The following is an 18,874-nucleotide window of genomic DNA, read 5'->3' as shown; positions in this document are numbered from 1 at the left end:
CGTAACAATTATGACATTCGAATCTAGCATACATTCCAGACTCAGGTCCCAACTTTGAACATTATTTTATTATAAGAAATTGAACCATGCTATCTATTACAGTAGATTCCTGACTCTAGTTCGGGTGGCTGGAATCAAACGGAGATCATGGATATAACAGAACTTATAAAATAAATTTTAATAGAAGTTGGTTCTGATAGGAACCCTCCGATACTTAAGTTAGAATTTTGGCACAGATGAAAAAAAACATACGTGAGAGAGAATGTGTATATCTTAAGGATTCTTTTGAGATCTCTATTTATAAATAGAGGTGAAAGCCATTTAAAGAACGATATTTCGGATCCATCCTGACCAGCTCAGACATAATATGATGAGATTTGAGATTGGGATAATCGGAATGCAGCAGTTGTAACTATCTTTTTTTACTTCTGGACCAACTATCGTGCCATAGTAAATTTGAAAAGAGGTGTAAGATTTTTAAATCAAATGGAGTTTGGTTGGAGTACTCCTAATTGACTGTTGGCATCGCTGGCAAGAATATCTCCTTAGTATTAGAAGCTTAGATCGGTAACCGAAATTAGGATCAGTGGCCGAAGTCAAAAGGCTTTTCAGTTAATGGCACTATTCAGTGTGGTTCGAAAGAAAAGTGGGGATCCGTGAGATCTAAATTTGTTTGGATCTTTCATTTACTTATATCTTCAGCTTGGACGATACATTACCCCCAACACTATTCTTTACGTACAGCCACTGTAGCGGTGGAAATCTAGCAATCAATGCTTAAATAGAATTCTAAAACCAGGATTTATCGTATTGGCCAAGATTTTGCCATCTTGGTGCAAACATATCAACTGGCATCTCATAAAATCTGGGTTCCCTCCAAAATTTTCCCACTTAATTATCATATAACCCAACATAAACCGAGGTCTTGGTTCATCTCGCGGTCTGGTCCACTAACCGAGATGACTGAAATATCAGGATTTAAAAACCTTGATTTTACATGGTGCGGATGGAAAATGATGGTTTTGTCTTTTCAATCCAAAAATATCATTTGACGGGTATATATTGAAGTTCGATACCAACGACATGAGAGGAAGGCGGGTAGAAAACTTTAAAGATGGATTTACCAAAAAAGAAAACTCTAAAGATGCAAAGAGCCGCAGCGGGAGGGGAGTTGCGGCGTTCTTTGGGTTGACACGGAATGGTTACCAAAGATGAAGAATGTATAGAACTCATGGGTACAATTGCAACCTAAATTGTGTCCATCCGAATGAATGAGAAGCAATTTTTTGCTAAAGGATGTTAGTTGCTCCACCAGGCAGCTGCAGTAGAGGCAAGTTTTCACTTGGCTCCACCAGGCAGCACTACTGGGAAGTTTTGTCGCTCGTCAAACTACCCAGAGATTAGAATCTTTGAATGTGCATTGGGTAGCTTCACATACCTCAAAGTGATTTAGGCGGAAGGGTTAACTTGCGATCTCACTAGTGAGCGAAGCTAATTAAGCAGCTTCAACTTCAAATAACTTATGGCTACCTCAAAATAAAACATGCAAAAAATGAGAGTGGCAAGGTTTTGATTAAATCACTGTTATATCAAATCACAAGCCATGTCTATTGTTGTGGCCAATATTTGCTTGCTTGATCTCTGAGTAAACCGAAGTAATGCCGAAGTCCTTCACCTCAAACCATGACGAACTGAAAGCCACAATTATATCAAATCCACGATTTCAGCAACAGTTATACTTGTTTGGCAATGATTGCATGATTAAAATAATTATAACCACAGAGAATATGGATATCCGTTATCGTGCACTTATTGCACTTTAGAAACTATTGCTAGAGGGTTATCCTACATTATATTTATCTTGATAACAGTCACCGGCCTTGGTCTATAAATAATAGGAACTAGGAGATCGTCAAATAGGCCTTTTTTTCTACAATATTCTCTATTGGCACACACACTCTCTCTCTCTCACTATTTCTTAGATTTTTCTAATTTGAGTTTTGAAAGATCCTCCACCGAAAAATCTCCATAAGTGAACTTGGTTTCTAAATCAACCATGCATCCAAAGAGTCTGGACGGCTACATCTCCAAGTTCCTTCGCCTCACCATATTTCTTTTCTCCACCTCGAGAGGAGTTCGACCTCGTCATCACCTAGTGTTTCTACCGACTGATTGACATCTACTTCCGTCTGCTCGTATACTTTTCTTCGCCGCTTCGTTCATCTGGACTCCATGGTTCGGGCCATCCATCAGCCACGGCCCACATGCTGGATGGTGGGGTTTAGCCGTAATTCCGAGTGCGCTTTTGACGAGGCTAGCACCGATGCAACATATCATCCATACCGTCGATGTGACCTAATGCAAAGTTTTAAATGCTCGCTTCCAAAGCGGCACCATTAAATGGGATGTAGCTACGAAGTAGAAAACCCATCGCTGCTCCCCCTACTCAGCAAAAACAAGCACAAGGAAACAAATCCCATCCTAATCTAGTCTTGGGATGTTGGGGGGCAGTGCCTCTTGACCGCATGACTTCGCACATTTCTGACGCGTGGATCAGCCCTTGTCCTCCCCCTTCCTTTCCAAGAGTTCTTAAACCACTCAGAAGGTTACGAGAATAATGGTAGTCGATACCGAAAAGATCTGCGGCTTTGCTTCGCTGAATATGTTGCCACAGATGTGCTTCAGCTTCGATAAGCTTCTGCCCAGGTGAGTTCTGGAAAGCTTAAGTTTGAGCATATAGTTTTTGCATCTGTTAGAGAACAAGTTTATATTACAGTTAGGTGAGATGGATGATTTTTTCTGTAACCTATGATTAGGCCAAGACCACATGCGTGTCCAAGCCACGGGTGGAGTTCAGTTAATTCGAACTGGCTCGGACGTTTAATCCATTTACCTGGTGCCTGTCATTACAGCGATTCCTACGTCCCCTCGCCATCTGAAATCACTCCCTTGGTCTACTAGTTGGCACCTTTCTTGCTTGCCAAGAGCCTTTCTTTTTGATGCTTGTCATCAACCTCCCGCCAAGTCACTGAAATTTGTCTACAAACAGTTCCTATTTGTAAATGGGAGCAATCTGTGCAATCGTGATAGATCAGTTCTAACCTTTTTGTTGAGGTGTTCTGCTTTTCTGAAGTCTAAACTTTGTTCCGTGTGTATGGTTAATTTCACATTTTCCCCTTCTATATATTAATCGTTTTTATTATTTCTGTTTCAATTAGTGGTTTTTTCTGATAAAATTAATGGTATTTCAGAAGAAGGAAGGATGCTCGCAGGACCGTGGCAACCAAGATGAGCGGCGGAGATCTGCGATATCCGTCCGTTATCTACACTGGGAAGCCAGACTCGAACACAATAAGATTCCCTGTCCGGTCCGAGCGAGGAGACAGGTCACACACCGATCGCCGTCTCATTAGTCCGCATTCTCGAGATTAATTAATTTAGTAATCATGTTAACTTAGACTTAGTTCACTATCATAGTATCATCAACCCGAGGCCCCTGATATCGCCATGTAGCACACCGTGAGAGCGGGTCACGGTGCATGTCGGCCGTCGCTGGCAGATCAGATCGTGGACCAGGTGGTCTTCCTGGAGCGCAACCATTCCACGGTCCTGATCGCGGGACCATGCCACCATGGATGGCCAAAGACCGCCCCACGTGATCGCACACCCACCCCATCCCCATCCCACTGTAGTAAAGTATTTAATACGTTGCGCGACAGATAAAGGACGACATACACGCGTACAGCAGGCTTTCCTTTTCTTCTTTGTTTTATTCTCGAACTTTACCGTTGGTGGGAATAAATGAGCATTGACCACCATCTCTCTTGCAGTGATTGTCTTGGCTCCTGAGAGCTGAGGATCTCCACTAACTTAATAATAGCTATACAGGAGTGGAGAGATCGGAGAGAGGAAGAAGGAAATGGTGAACAAGGTGACCCATATCTCTGACTTGATCCACCGAGTCGCCTCTTCTTGTCTCACTCATCATCTCCCGGGAGTCCATGGACTAGAAAGCGGGAACGATGTCGATGGGGAAATAGAAGAGGAGGAGGACGCTGTGGAGAAGGAAGAAGAAGAGGTGGAGGGAGAGGAGAATGAGCTCAAGATCTGGGAGGAAGAGAAAGGAGGACCAACTGGTGGAGTTTCGGAGAGGGTGAGGAAGATGGAGAGCGTGATGGGCGAGGTGTTCGACTCCGTTTCGGCGGTGAAGAGGGCCTATGTCTGCCTCCAGGACGCCCACCGCCCGTGGGATATGGACAAGATGAGGGTAGCCGACGCAGCGGTGGTGGCGGAGCTGAGGCGTCTCGGGAAGCTCCGGGATCGGTTTCGAAAGAACGGTTTTGGTGCGTCCGCCGCCGCCGTGGCACCGCTGAGGGAGGTGGTGGCGCCGTACGAGGCGGCGTTAGAAGATCTAAAAAAGGACCTGAAGGCAAAGGAGGCCGAGGTAGAGAGTCTCCAAGAGAAGCTCCGGAGCACCACCCTCCGTGGTTCTGGCAGGAAGAGCCGGCTTCCTTCCAGCAAGAAGGTCGCATGCACCAGTATTTTAGGTCAGACCCCTCAAACTCTCTACATTTACTAGGACGCCCTCGAGAAATCATCGTAGTTCAATACAGTTATAGAGATGGGTATTTTGGCGCATCTATTGTCCGGTAAGACCCAATCCCGATCCTATGACAGGGGCACCCGGGATGCCGACTCCGGAGCTGTTCGAGACGTACATGGAGCAAGTGAAGTCGGCGTCCAAGTCCTTCACCGGCCACCTCCTCTCGCTGATGCGCTCCGCCCACTGGGATATCGCCGCAGCCGTCCGGTCCATCATTGAGGGTGGCGGCGACGGTGCAACCGACCACAATCCCCGCCACGCGAAGCACGCGGTGGAGTCGTACGTGAACCGGAAAGTATTTCACGGGTTCGAGAACGAGACCTTCTACATCGAGGGGTCCCTCACGTCACTGCTACGGCCGGCCGATTTCCGGCGCGACTGCTTCTCCCAGTTCAAAGACATGAGGGGGATGGAACCGGCAGAGCTGCTGGGCGTGCTCCCAACGTGCCAGTTCGGCCGGTTCGCAGCCAAGAAGTATCTGGCCGTCGTGCACGCGAAGATGGAGGAGTCGCTGTTAGGGGGCGTGGAGCAGCGGCGGCAGGTGATGGGCGGGACCCACCCGAGGACGGGGTTCTACGGAGAGTTTCTGAGGCTGGCCAAGGCGGTGTGGCTGCTACACCTGCTGGCCTTCGCGCTGGTGCCGGCGCCCAGCCACTTCGAGGCAAGCAAGGGTGCGGACTTCCAACCGGCTTACATGGAAAGCGTGGTCCGGTTCGCCGGCGGCCGGGTCCCACCTGGCTTGGTGGTGGGGTTCTCGGTCAGCCCCGGATTCAAGCTCGCCAATGGGTCCGTGATCCGGGCAAGGGTCTACGTCGTCCCGAGAGCCCACGGGTTGTGAAACTGTGAGTGGGGGTAATTGCTGCCTAAAGACCTGCTGAGTTTGGCTGCTAGCCTAGTACGAGGTCTCTGCTGCTTCATTGTTTATTTTATCATAATTTTGGGATAAGATGTCATATACTTTCTAGTCCTTCGAGTGTGGTATTTTGGTGTGCGAGTAAACTTAGTAGCAATTGTGCTGCCTCGCGTGTGAACTTGCGGCGCTATAGCGTGGTGTATTCATGCAAACCAAGCATTTTCATTTGTGGTGTAATCTCATAAACGATGATTTTTTTTAGCAGATTTGATAAATGTATCTTTTGTTATACATCATGCACATCCTTTTATTTTCACTGTTTGATGATTATTCGGATCTTCCCTTCAAATCATTTTTGAAAAGTCTAATGGGCAGTCAAATCTTATGTCCCCTCGGGAAGACCGGTGGGTACTAAATACTATATTTTAGAAATTTCCAAACCTAACCCAAATCAAATAGGTGTGTCTCTCAAGCGGCTCGGCTTGAATAATTTGTTTACTTCCTTTATTTAAGTTGAGAAAAATAACTCAAACGCAAAAAATGGTAGATAAGTAATATCGCTTAGATTCATCCATTGATGATGGTTATGGACTAAACCAACCGATCAATGGTAGAGCGCCGTATGTCCAGTTAACCAGTCAATAATGAAGCGACCCATGTCCCTGAATCAAAGTACGTTAAGGATAATTAAAGATCGTCCAGGAGGAATAATCTCATATTCATAAGATGTATTGTGAGATGGTTATAGCTCGTCTCATACGTCTTTGCCGTTACTATACATCCACTGGCTACTGCATGTTTGATCTTTTCGAGTAACTATCCTATATATATATATATATATATATATATATATAATTCTCCATTTTGAGCAAACCTTTCAGTCTGAGCAAAACAATCCGGCCAATCTATATGAGATTGACTTCAAGACCATCAACCTTCGTGAGGTTGCATTTTTGTAACAACAGCAGGGTTCCCAACATCCTTCTGCAAAAAACTAAACCATCTCCACATAGATGAATCTAGTTTACATGTACATGAAAGTTTAAAGAAATTACATGCACAGTCCCCGCCATCTCGCTTCCGAAGAAAAGTAGATCCAAAGCAAAGCCATGCAAGCAAACCAGGCTAGCTCACCCCGAGATGCACCTTGGATGCTTTCAAAGTTGTGCACTCGGCATCTTGAAGATGCGTGCGCACATCACGTCAGACGCATTCTCTCTCGTACGCCAAGTCAAGGGCGTATTAACCATTTATCTAACAAAATCAAAGAGGACTGGTTCCTACTAAAAAAAAAAAAACACAAAAAAGAGGACTGGTTAGCATGACACGGTTGCAGACAAATTAGACGTCCAGCTGATGTGTAGCTAAGCTATTGCTTTGCCTTTTGAGCTGGCCCCATACGTACAGCCAAACTCGGGACGGTAGGAGCTGTCAGTTCATTCAAACATTCTACACCATTTAATTAAAAAAAGAAAGTAAGTAAGTAAAAAAAAAAAAAAAAAAATTCCAGGCCATGACGTTTATGTTACCACGTCTAGCTCGAAAAAGACTGGAAGTCGAATCGTGTCGAGGATGAAGAAAAAGGAGGCTGGAAGAGTAGTGGGCGCCCTGTGATGCTACGCCTCTGTCCTTTTTTTCCTCTCCAAAACAGGAACCAGCCTACTCGCTTTTTGTTGTTTTCAAGTCTGGGAGTCAGATTCCAGCAGCCCCACGGTCCCCACCTGAGCTTTCCTCCGTGAGAGCCACTCCATCACGCGCCCCGCGCCGCGCAGACCGACCAGGAGACGGAAGGGCAAGCCGCTTGTCATCGATTCTCCACCGCCAAGCTCCAGATCCTGGCTTACGATCGGGTTCATGGGATCCTCTGCTAGATTGTTTGGGAGGCAGAGATCCGTGCATCAGATCCTCGGAGGAGGAACCGGTAAGTGAAATCGGAACTAAAAACGCAAAGCTCTCTTGAAAGCGTCCTTAGATTACTTGTTTTGATCGGTTCAGTTTCTGGTCTTACTGATGGCTTGGAGTTTGGAATTAGATTGTTTTTTGTCCGTCTTCTGAATTAAAGCGTTTTCGCTTGTACGAATTCGAGTCTAATTGGTTAATGGAAGCGGTTCTGCTGATTAATGTTTTCTTCTAGCACAATATGATCATTGTATCAGATTACCAAATGTTTGATCTCTTGGATTCTCCAGAGTTTTGAGTGTCTTTATCAGCATGCGATCTCCGAAATTTTTCATTCCAAATGCCTTTTCTCTACTTTTATTTACTTTAGATTTATTGTTGTTTGAGATTGCCAAGGACAGCAAACCACATTTATGGTCGAAACTACTATATGAATTTGCCCTCTGATCGTGGTGTTTATATATTTTGGTTATTGGATTGAGCATTTATGCTAGAGTGTCTCACAGTTGCAGATGTGGTGCTATGGAGGAGAAGAGATGTAACGGTAGGGATACTGCTTGGATTGCTGGCTGCTTGGTTGGTCTTTGAAAGATCTGGTTATACTCTGCTGTCCTTTGTTTCTAACGTTCTGCTGCTTCTGATTTCCATTCTTTTTACGTGGGCAAGGGCAGCTGCAATTCTTAACAGGTAATTGAGAGTTTCATGGAGCACTTATAATGAATCTTTGTTTTGATCCAACGTAGCTTGTTAGCATTTTAATAATCAGTGATAGGTATATGGGTGTTATCAGTCTTTGGCATGTGGTCAAAAATTTAATATGCTGCATAAAGCATCTAGTTTATGTCCTATGTTACATTATAAATGCTCAGGATATTTTATCATCACAAACTATTATTCATGACCTCCGGAGTTAGGATGTTGCAGACACCGATGCACTCCCATCACAGAACGCACAAGTTAAACAATGGTGTCTGTTTAACTGTTTGCAACAAAAGGAGTTTATACATTCAAATAATAGTATTTTCGTTTTTATATTAAGGCGCTGGTTCCTTTTTCTCCTCTTATTATGTGAAATTATAAATGTCCATCTTCTTGTTGACACAACGCAGGCCCCCTCCACCCTTACCAGAGATGTACCTAACAAAAGAAGCCATGAATGAAGCAGCAGTGCTTGTGCATTCTCATGTGAATATGGCACTCCTGGCTTTTCATGATGTTGCGCTTGGAAAGGACTCAAAGCTTTTCTACAGAGTAGCCATAAGTTTATGGCTGATCTCAGTCATTGGCAGCTTGACTGATTTTCGTACTTTATTTTACACAAGTAAGTAGTTATTAAGACAAATATGTATGTTGAGGGTCAGCATTAAATTAACTGCATACTTTAACTCCATGGAAGAGAAGTCAGGTAAATTAGAGTTCCTTGGCTTGACATGTGGTGAGTTATCTCCATGAATTGAACTGATGAAAAATAGTACAGAGCAAACTGTTAGGAATTGGATGGAGTGCTGATGGTTTGCTGATTTCTCATCAAGTTGGTAGTTTCAAGTTTCAGTAGAGAAAAATGATTTTTTTTTTTTGTGGTGGTGGTTGCTTTGTGGTTAGAGAGGGGGGGGGGGGGGGGGGGGGGGGTTGTTCTACAGAATGATCTGGTTATGGAGACCTGCATTAGAAATAACTACTTATCCGTTTTGGACCATTTGAAATATTGGAAATCTGATGATGGCATCAAATATCAGAAATAAACTTTTACTCTACTGCATCTGGTTGTTTATCATAGAGGTTAAGCTTTCAAGAATGAATGAACCAGGGTCTTTCCTCCAGAATTATCATCACCTCACTAACTGGTCTTAAGTTCACTTTCTTTCTTTTCTTCCTTGCAGGCCTTGTTACTGTCTTTACTATCCCTGTGCTGTATGAGAAGTATGAAGATTATATTGACAGATATCTGAAATTGGCTTATGTGGAGATGCAGATGTACAAGGGAATATATTCCGAGTATTTTCATGAGGTTAAGAATTGGATTCTGGAGAAAAAGAAACCAAGCTGATGGTATCTACGCTTTTTGTGATTGACCTGGGCTTCTTTACCCTGTTTTGCTTTTCTTCTATGTCAAAGCTCCAAGATTTTAGACTTCTGAGTGCATTTTATGGCATCCGGCTCTGTTCAATTTGTGAGCAGTTATGTTACTTCTTAGCATTAAAAGAAGTTACGGAGTTCTTTTTTGTGTGTGTTGGACTTTTCAAGTACATATCAACCTAGGAAATAAGGATGAGATAGAGATGTGTGATTCACAAAAATTTGTATCTTGAACGAGTGATCACACAAGTTGGACTCCTGGAATTTGCATCGAGTTCTGTTTCTTCATTCCCACGGGATCAATGTATATCTTATTTTACTGAAGTCCTTCCTTTCAATTACTGGTAGACCTCCACCTCATATTACCGGATGAAATGGGTCTCTTATTTTGGTCATGTTAGTATGAGTAACCGTGTATAGTTGTTTTAAAAGCATTCTATTTAAGTTCTGTTGCTCACTACCCTGAACCTATATAAACAGATTCATCGCACTTGTATGTAATCCGTTAGGCATCCAATTTATAGAACCTAGCCTTGTTACTTTCGGATTGCTTGATAGAACGGGTCTAAACAGTTGAGTTCATTTCATATTTCCCTGATCTAAAGCCAAACCCGGCTACCTATTTGCAAAGATTAAAAACACCTTGAAAATTATCAGAAGGGGTAGGCAAGGGATATAAGCAATATCCCTATTTCGTAAAGCAGGATTATCATGCTGATGAACATGTTGCTGAAGATATTTTCAGCAACAATAAACGATATTTCAGGCTATCACCCAGCAAACAAATAAATTAGAAGATATCTCATATTTTTCCTTTTTCTTGTCCTCAATCGGCTGTACTCTGTTAATTGTCATGCATAGCTTGTTGAATTATAATGTCATGATCACTTAGTAGTGGCATATGGTTGCAGCTTCAAGGAACCATTACATGGAGAACCATTGGCATTCGAAACCTTCTATCTGATGTTTCTAAATGAAGGATGCAGGGTTTGACAATGATGGCACTGCTCTGGTGCTCCTCTGTAGTCAAAATGGTGATGTTGAACAAGCACTGGAAAAAAAAGATGCAAATCCATGTGATGAATTGAACAAAATTTAACTTAATATATAAAAGCATGAATTAGCTGTCTTCTGACTTGTTTTATGCACAAGATCCATAATAACATTATAGCCTATGTTTTCAGAGAATCAAACACTTTAAGTTTGAAAGTTCTAATACCTTAACCACCGTTAAGCTGTTGCTTGCAGCAATAGGCTCGGGTTGTCATTACTGAACCTTATTGATGCTGTCATTCTTTAGCTCTCTGTTGCTGGAACTTTTTATGTTGCCGGGTTATATGATACTCTAGTTCGATAAGGTGTCTGAATATGATCAAGAAAGCTCCCTTAGGAATGTGGAGAAAAATTTGAGAAAAGTTTGCTGGTTACACAAATGATCAAGTGCCAGGTCATATCATGTCACTACTTGCCTACTGATACCTGCAACCTACGTTCAAGCGCCAACTATCCTTGTTCCATGATCTCTGCTTGCATGGCAAATCCAACCCATTCACCACTTGGCATGTCCCCCCACCCCCCGGCCCTTCTTTTTTTTTTTAATTTTTGTGGTATAATTGGCATGTTCCCCTTTGGTTGAAAATTAGATCGCACGTAACTGTTAAATGTCTGTTGATGTAGTCCATACTCCAGCACTCTAAATTCTCCCAACCACAGTCAAAAAAAAAAAAAAAAAATTGCATATTGTATCCAAGCGAGGCACCAAAACATTGGGGCCCTTGCAAAATGTGCAAACTTTTTATAAGACCGGTTAAGTAATTTGATTTGGGCACCTGCAAAATTGCAAATGTTGGCTTGCAAGGGCATTTTGCAACCTAAGATGAGGATGCATGATCTCTGCTAGACACCCGGCTTGGGTCTGGACAAATACAAATCCTAGCTTATAATTCATATTTTGTGCCTCTAGATAGGATATATTTTCTATACTATATATATATATATATATATATATATATATATATATATGTGTGTGTGTGTGTGTGTGTGTGTGTGTGTGTGTTCGTTCTAAAAGATTTGTGTATTTGGAGTATATATTGATGCAGTAGTGACACAAGTTACAACTAGATGGATTGATTGTTCATGCTCTCATTCTTTCATTTCAAGGATGCCATATTTTTGGACTTGATTTATCCAGTGCCAGGTAAATTTAATTAATTGGTCATTTAATTCGACTTTGACTTCATGATTTACTATTTGTCATTCTCAATGAATTTGATTTATCTAAAATAGCATAAGAAATTGTGGTTATATAAGGCCACACTATTTTAGAGTTTATTTTGATTCGTAATAATTGTTATATTATTAAATATTTTTGAAGAAAATAAAAGGCCTCGCATTTAGCAAAATACATGATAAAAATAACAAAAAGGCTTTTCTTTTAGAATCTAGAATAGGAGATATTAGAAGAAATGCTTATAGAACACGTATGGTTTGTGCAACTCCTTGCACTGGATCAACTTGTTTCTCTATCGTTTGTATTGAATCTATTCATTTAGGAGGTCTTTTTTTAGTGGAAAAAGTCAGAAACTCCCAAATCTTATATTTTAAAAATCTTCTTTAAGCAACACCGAACACGTGATAAGTGAATCAGGAACAGCAGACGGCCGTTACGGTATCACCTCCTCTCCAGTATCACAGTGTCGTCCGTCGAATCAGCAAAACAGGATGAAATGGAGCGGTTTACATTCATTGGACGGACACGATTAAATCGCATGCAGAACGGATGACGCCTTCCAAAACGGAAGAACCAACCGAAGCCTGCACAGCAGCATAATTCCATCGCATCGGCGCGGTCGTGGATAGGACCAACCAATAGCATAGCGCATGCCAAGGTATTCCATAAATCCATTATTCCGCGACAAAAATAATCCCAAACATAGAGTCAGCCCATCCCGCTGCAAACTTCCCAAGTAGATAGTCCCATAGGCTCCACCTTAGCTCGCAACGCGTACCCATCCTTCCAAATACACGTCGTGCCCCGTTCGAAAATTCCCACGCGTCATGCATGTAAATGCCAATTCTATTTCGCTGTGCTACAATCCAAACTCCAGACCTCCTCCTCTAACGGGTTCCTTTTTATCCCGGCGTGCCTTCGTTATCATCACAGTCACTGCCCTCTTTTTCTAAGTTTTCCACCCGCTCCCATCCTTTCCATCACTTTTTATTAGCCGCCTCCGCTCGCGGCGAAAAGCGCAGAGACCGCCTTCGTCTTCATCTCTTTCCCATTTCATCTGTTCCAATTTTTATCCCCGGTTCTTGCTCGGTATTAAGAGCAATCTGGGAGGTCTCCGAGGTTCCAATCCTTGATCCATTGCTTCGTCCTGGCGTCCGTCGTTTCGCTTCCTCATTTTTCTTATCTTTTATCATATTTTTTTACGTTTTGAGGGCTGGGTCTAAGGATTTTGGTAGCCGCCAGTCTCTAGATCTCTGGACGCGGGTTTAGGAGGTCAGGGAAGATATTTGGGCGTCTATTTTGAAAAGCATCAGGTCGTGTAGATCTCGGACCGTCTGATCCGAAATCGATGGCTTTCAGCGGCACGCAGCAGAAGTGCAAGGCCTGCGACAAGACGGTCTACCTGATGGATCAGTTGTCCGCCGATGGGATCGCCTATCACAAGTCCTGCTTCAAGTGCAATCACTGCAAAGGCACCTTAAAGGTTCGCCTTCTTTTCCTTCGTTTCTTTGGCTCCTCGATTCCTGTTGTTGTTCTTGAGAGTCGCTTTCTGAAAAATTCGGGGCAAATCTACTGTTCCTTTTTTTTTTTTTTTTTCTTTTTTAAGGGGCATAGTTCATATCTGATTCTTGCCAAATGGTAGATAATTCCGGCAATAGTTCGAAAAGGAACGCCAGGTTTATTTGACGTCTTTTAGATCAACAATCGCCTTTTGATTTTGTTGGTCATGTGAGTTCTATAAGATGTTCATGCGAGATCAACTACACACAATCTACTCTTGTGCTTTTTCTGGGCATGGCTCTGCTGGTCTCTATTGTGTGGATTTCATAACCTGGAATATAAAAAGATCGATCACTTGATGCACCGATGCAATGTGCCGAATTATCTCTAATCTATATTGTTGAATACGGGTAAAAAATGCTGCGGCTTTTTTATGATTTAAAAATTCTTCTTTCATGCATGACACTTTGATGCACATGATATTTCGCTCTCTCTAGGATAGTCGATTGCCCCTCATTGCTTCAGTTTTATCAAAATTACCAGTGGGTTATGATTATCCAAATCATTTTTCTAGAACACACTCCATCGAACATTAAGCACCGGTCTTAGGAAAGATTCTCAAAGTGTCATGCTTTGAAACATGCATTGAAGTTTATTGGGTTATATCCGAGATATGATTAAATGTTTCTCAGTAATCTTGTGGCTTACATTCACATGTCCAATACTGTGGACAAATTTAAGTGCGCACTTGCTTAACTACAAATCAGAATGATTATCCAACACAAGCACCTAGCATGAGCAAATGATGACGTGTATGGATGCGTGCATTCGTGCTATCCTCGACTTCACAATGCTGGCTTTTCCTGATTTCACAATAACTGTATAATACTGCATCAGCAAATGTACATTCTTACCTAATTTGTGCTGCACTCAGAAGCTATGTGATTCTGTAGCAGGAGCAGGGATAAGACCTGATAGGGGGACCAGTCATCTTATATTGCACACGGTTCAAAGTGGTATGGGAACAAGATTAGATAGTAATTTTTGCTTATTTGGCATATGATGTGTTGGTGCAAAGTACAACAATTGGAGCAAATATACAATAGAGAATAAGTATTTCCTTCAAGGATGATAACACTAATCAAACTAAGGCATAGAAATCTCGTTCTCTTTAAAGAGATTTGTCCTCTATAATTGGCAAAGCCCACGAACCGGTGTAGCAGACTTCTTTGACTTATCCCCTTTAGGATGCAACCATCCAACTGGATCGTTGTATGGTTCAAGACCAACTCTACACAAGAGGTTGGGCCCAAAGCTCCACCAAGAGAACACCATTCTTTGGCTAGAGAACTCTCAAGTTTTGTTTGCAAGTGGAATAAGGATAACTTATATGATGTGTTGTGTGTTAGAGACTAATAGTGAGGGTTCTTTTTATAGGCTTATAGAGCCCATCCAAGTTAATATGGTCCATCATTATCCAAAATAGGGGGCTAGAGAGAGAGAGAGGGTGATAAATTTTTATGTACAAAATATAAATATAATTAGGCCTTTAGTAGGAGAGTGAATTTCCTTCCCAAAAGATACTAGGAATAAAGACCTCGTTAGCACACGAATAATAAAGTTAATATATGAGACTCCCATGCATATAATGGAGTCAAAAAATCGGGACCAGAGATACTGCATTTAATAGAAAGAATGAATCATATGGTAGTCATAAGAAATACACTATTTATTTTATGTTAAACAATTTATTGGTTTAATTTTTTGAATCCATCTCTATAGTGTGAGTGCATTTATCTTGTAACATTTTGAAGGTTGAGTTTTTTGAAACTCTTAATGAAAATCTATAGCTCTTATTAGTAGGATGTTAGAGTTATAGGAGCACCCTTGACAGATGTCACCTATATCAGCATGGGAGTTAGGCCACTCCTAATAAAAATTGGGTTTGTTTTCAAATACGCTCATAAAAAATCAGGATAAGTACAAAGCCGTGACGTACTAGCTAATAAAACTGATGTCAACACTTGGATTGTTGTATGTGGGCAGTGATACTTTATTTCTCCTAAGCATTCATAATTCAAGTCTGAGACTACTAACTTTGGAGTAGAGGTTGTTGTTTCACTAAGTGATGGTTCAATGCAGAGCACATCTTCATGGGGTGTAACAATCCCTCTTTGGCTGGTAAACTTTCTTCTTTCATTTTAATTTTAAAATGAGTTGGGGAATGTGGGTGCATTTTATCATTAAAATGAAAACAATTTCTTAATAAATTTTGGGATAATGGAGAATATGAATGGTTGGGAGTTTATTTTTGACTCCATACTCATATGCATGGGAGTTTCATGTATTAATTCCATTATTTAGGTGCTAAAGAGATCTTTATTCCTATTATCTTTTGTAAAGGAATATTCTCTCTCACTAAAGGCCTAATTATTCTTATATTTGTAATATAAAAATTTATTACCCCCTCTCTCTTTAGCCCATTACTTTGGCTGATAATGGATCATATTAACTTGGGTAGACTCCATGAGCCTATAAAAAAATCCCTCACCATTAGCCTCTAACACAATATATAACACATTATACAAGTCATCCTTATTCCACTTACAAACAAGATTTGAGAGTTCTCTAGCCAAAAAAAGTGTTCTCTTGGTGGTGCTTTAGGCTCAACCAATTGTGTAGACTTGGTCTTGAGTCATATGACGATCCAGTTGGATTGTTGTATCCTAAAAGGGATAAGTTAAAAAGATCTGCTGCACTGATTTGTGTGTTTTGCCAATCGTGAAGGGCTTGAATTTTCTTAAAAAGAGTAAGATTTCTGCACCTCAGCCTGATTAGTATCGTCATCCTTGAAGAAATTTCTTATTTTTTATTGTATACTTGCTCCATTGTACTTTCCACTAACACAATGACAAGCCATTTCCTTTTTAGTTGCTATTAAACAAGTCATGCATTGTTTGCTGGTGTTATGCCAATATCGTAAGCATTGTGGCCTTGCTAGTATGCCAACTTACTAGATCATAATGATACCATGAAAAGAAACCCAACAAAGCCTATGTGCCAAGGGCATGCAGATTGTTTTCTCCGGAGATGGTTCATAGGTTTATCACATGTGCTTAACCATGTGGTGCTAATTACGTTACAATTCATGATGGACTTGAATACATGGTGAGTTGGAGACCCAACATAATGTTGGCTTCATGGTGACCCCAAAATATGTTATGGAGGGGCAGCCAAGGCTAGAACTGTTAAACTCATAGAATATTACTTCAAGGAGTCAGAAGATACTACCTTTTATCTGTTCTAGTATAAAACAACTTTTGTTCTGCTAGTCTATGTAGTATGAGAGCTTCGCTTGTTGTAGGTGGAACTGCAGACCTTTGATAAACTCTAGGAAGTAGTAAGCAATTCTATGCACATGTACTACCTTAATTATGAAACAAGAAATAGAGAGAGATCCAAAATCATGATTATTACCTAATTTTGTTATCATTCTTTGTCAGCTGAGCAATTATTCTTCACTGGAAGGTGTCTTGTATTGCAAGCCTCATTTTGAGCAGCTCTTCAAGGAGACAGGCAGCTTCAACAAGAGCTTTCAGTCACGTGAGACTTCATTGCAAGTTGGTTAGAGATAGTTCAATTATATTTTCCATACATAATCTCAGTATTTGATTGCTCAATATGTTTTGCTCTTTGACAGCTGCAAAGTCGGCTGAGAAGTCAAATCCAGAACTGGTAAATTCAAAATTTTACTTTGTTTCTATGGTTATGTCCTTTACTAGAAAAAGCTTAGAATTCAATCCAAAAATATCATACAACTATCGTGCGATGTCAACTGACATGTCTCGAATTCAGACTAGGTCTCGTAGCAAAGCTGCTGGCATGTTTTCAGGAACTCTAGAAAAATGTGCCACTTGTGGCAAAACAGCATATCCACTTGAAAAGGTTTGACTACAGAGAAGTTATTTGTTATAATCTTCTGCTTCACTATTTACTTTTAATTAATGCTCGATAATCCTTTTTGACAATGTGCTGTTTCATAAATTGTTTTAACAACAATATTTTCAATTATTATAGTTATTTGAATGTGTTAATAGTGAATATAAGTCATAAAAAATCTAGTATTGAAAGCTTGCAATTGTCCAAAATTTTGTAGAATTTAATCAGGTCATGCTGTAGTTATCAGAATTAGTTTGCTCCATAAAAGGCCTTGGAGCAGATCTTCAGATTTCCTTGTGATTCCCATGTAGAACAAGCATAGATTGCTCCTTTTACTTTTGCAACTACCTAAACAGCTGTGTGATTACGTTTCCACAAATCATTTACTCCAGAACTATCCTATTTTTGACATTCTCCTAAAGGAAAACTGAAAACATGTGCAGAATTAAGAATAGACTCGTCCAAGATTTGTTTTTTTTTATCTTTGCACAATTTTGTGTCTCCGTTCTTCTAATTCTTATCCTTCTTGGTTTTTTTTTTTAGAATCTATTTTTAAAATCCATCTAAATCTGCCTAAATAAGCTTGCCGCTTGTGGCTGCCTAACTGCAATTGCCAATCTTGAAGCTGAACTGCTACTGCATCATTTTGCTGGCTAACAAATCCTTGGGTATTTCAAATTGTACAATTTTAATCCATGGGAAAACTTAAATTTTATAACTTGTATTTGTACCAAAGAAAAAGGTGAAGTGTTCTTAATTTTTTTTTTCCCCCCTTAGTTTCATATGAAATGACAATATCTTTGTTTACAAGCATCTTTTTTTTGGCAAAACAACTAGATTTAATTTTAGTTTACTAGATACATCCAAAGTTGATAACATCCCTTTCACTTTGCACGGCTGTTCTGTGTATGCTGTCAGGTGACTGTCGAAGGACAAGCGTATCACAAATCTTGTTTCAGATGTTCCCATGGAGGCTGTCCCATTAGCCCTTCAAACTACGCAGCCCTTGAAGGTATCCTCTATTGCAAGCACCACTTCTCTCAGCTTTTTAAGGAGAAAGGAAGCTACAACCATCTCATCAAGAGTGCTTCCATCAAGCGCACTGCGGCATCCACCCCAGATCTTTGAGTTCATTCTGTTTACTGCAGTGGATTCACACCTAAGCTTACCATCCATGTCTTTTTTTTTTGGATGTTTTCATCCTTTCTGATTGTTCAATTAAGGAATTGGCAAATTTGCATTCCTCTGCTTTGTTAATCCTTCTTGTGTGAAATTTATAGCTATGTTAAACCTTAAAAACCTGGTATTCCATATTCAATGCATGTGATTTGTGTTTTCCAACATGATTTTCATTTAAGCTACATGTTTATTTGAAAATAGGTGCAGGATATAACATTATGCTGTAATACTATGAAGTTTCTGTTTTGGGGGCCAGTCTATGGCCATGCCCTTGATCATTCCTGTGAGGGGATTATTCGTTCAGTAATTTCAAAGCTTTGGCTTTGTTGGTGATTTGTTTGCCTCTAATTTCCATGTATCCATGCACATTTCATCTGTACATACTTCAGGGTTCTGGTGTTTGTGTTGAGAGGCCTTTTTAAGTTTGAAGAGAATGCCGTCTTCCCTTTGGCTATTTTAGTTTTGATCGATGAGTGCACGTTCCACCCGCTATCTAATTTTATAGTTCAGGGTGCTGGTATATGTGTAGAGACGCCTTTCTTAAACGTTTGATGAGCATGCCATCCTCTCATTGGCTATTTTAGTTTTGATCAAT

At 40.9% G+C, this 18,874-nt stretch overlaps 3 protein-coding genes across 5 annotated transcripts; all 3 read left to right on the top strand.

Moving 5' to 3' along the window:
• The first annotated feature begins 2,528 nt into the window (after positions 1 to 2,528).
• LOC105046293 (protein GRAVITROPIC IN THE LIGHT 1) lies at positions 2,529 to 5,717 on the top strand. 2 transcript variants are annotated; one of them, XM_073258667.1, is made up of 4 exons: positions 2,529 to 2,706; positions 3,252 to 3,386; positions 3,889 to 4,547; positions 4,678 to 5,717. In XM_073258667.1, exons 1-4 carry the CDS (start codon positions 2,618 to 2,620, stop codon positions 5,439 to 5,441), a joined length of 1,647 nt encoding a protein of 548 aa, XP_073114768.1. In that variant the 5' UTR covers positions 2,529 to 2,617; the 3' UTR covers positions 5,442 to 5,717. The 2 variants fall into 2 exon arrangements, with proteins under 2 accessions (XP_073114768.1, XP_073114769.1); XM_073258668.1 differs by lacking the exon at positions 2,529 to 2,706 and having other exon boundaries at positions 3,259 to 3,386; positions 3,478 to 4,547.
• Positions 5,718 to 7,018: 1,301 nt separating this feature from the next.
• On the top strand, positions 7,019 to 9,806 carry LOC105046294 (reticulon-like protein B12). Its single transcript, XM_010924847.3, is given in 5 exon segments — positions 7,019 to 7,189; positions 7,191 to 7,377; positions 7,862 to 8,042; positions 8,465 to 8,676; positions 9,236 to 9,806. Coding segments are annotated over 5 exon segments (867 nt in total). The 5' UTR covers positions 7,019 to 7,069; the 3' UTR covers positions 9,403 to 9,806.
• A 2,789-nt stretch (positions 9,807 to 12,595) lies between these two features.
• On the top strand, positions 12,596 to 18,443 carry LOC105046295 (LIM domain-containing protein WLIM2b). 2 transcript variants are annotated; one of them, XM_010924850.3, is made up of 5 exons: positions 12,606 to 13,144; positions 16,665 to 16,764; positions 16,862 to 16,896; positions 17,017 to 17,106; positions 18,019 to 18,443. In XM_010924850.3, the coding sequence occupies exons 1-5, from the start codon at positions 13,010 to 13,012 to the stop codon at positions 18,226 to 18,228; spliced, it is 570 nt and encodes a 189-aa protein (XP_010923152.1). In that variant the 5' UTR covers positions 12,606 to 13,009; the 3' UTR covers positions 18,229 to 18,443. The 2 variants fall into 2 exon arrangements, with proteins under 2 accessions (XP_010923153.1, XP_010923152.1); XM_010924851.4 differs by lacking the exon at positions 17,017 to 17,106 and having other exon boundaries at positions 12,596 to 13,144.
• The last annotated feature ends 431 nt before the right edge of the window (positions 18,444 to 18,874 follow it).

Source organism: Elaeis guineensis, chromosome 5 (assembly GCF_000442705.2).
Source record: "Elaeis guineensis isolate ETL-2024a chromosome 5, EG11, whole genome shotgun sequence".
NCBI classification, from domain to species: domain Eukaryota; kingdom Viridiplantae; phylum Streptophyta; class Magnoliopsida; order Arecales; family Arecaceae; genus Elaeis; species Elaeis guineensis.
Note: the sequence above shows the minus strand (reverse complement) of the source record. Positions and strands in the feature narration are given on the sequence as shown.

Coding starts and splice junctions, on each gene's coding strand:
- LOC105046295 (XM_010924850.3), top strand. CDS start 13,010: ATGGCTTTCAGCGGCACGCAGCAGAAGTGCAAGGCCTGCGACAAGACG. Junction 13,145..16,664: donor ACTGCAAAGGCACCTTAAAG/GTTCGCCTTCTT, acceptor ATTCTTTGTCAG/CTGAGCAATTATTCTTCACT. Junction 16,765..16,861: donor CAACAAGAGCTTTCAGTCAC/GTGAGACTTCAT, acceptor GCTCTTTGACAG/CTGCAAAGTCGGCTGAGAAG.
- LOC105046293 (XM_073258667.1), top strand. CDS start 2,618: ATGGTAGTCGATACCGAAAAGATCTGCGGCTTTGCTTCGCTGAATATG. Junction 3,387..3,888: donor CGGTCCGAGCGAGGAGACAG/GTCACACACCGA, acceptor ATAGCTATACAG/GAGTGGAGAGATCGGAGAGA. Junction 4,548..4,677: donor CGCATGCACCAGTATTTTAG/GTCAGACCCCTC, acceptor ATCCTATGACAG/GGGCACCCGGGATGCCGACT.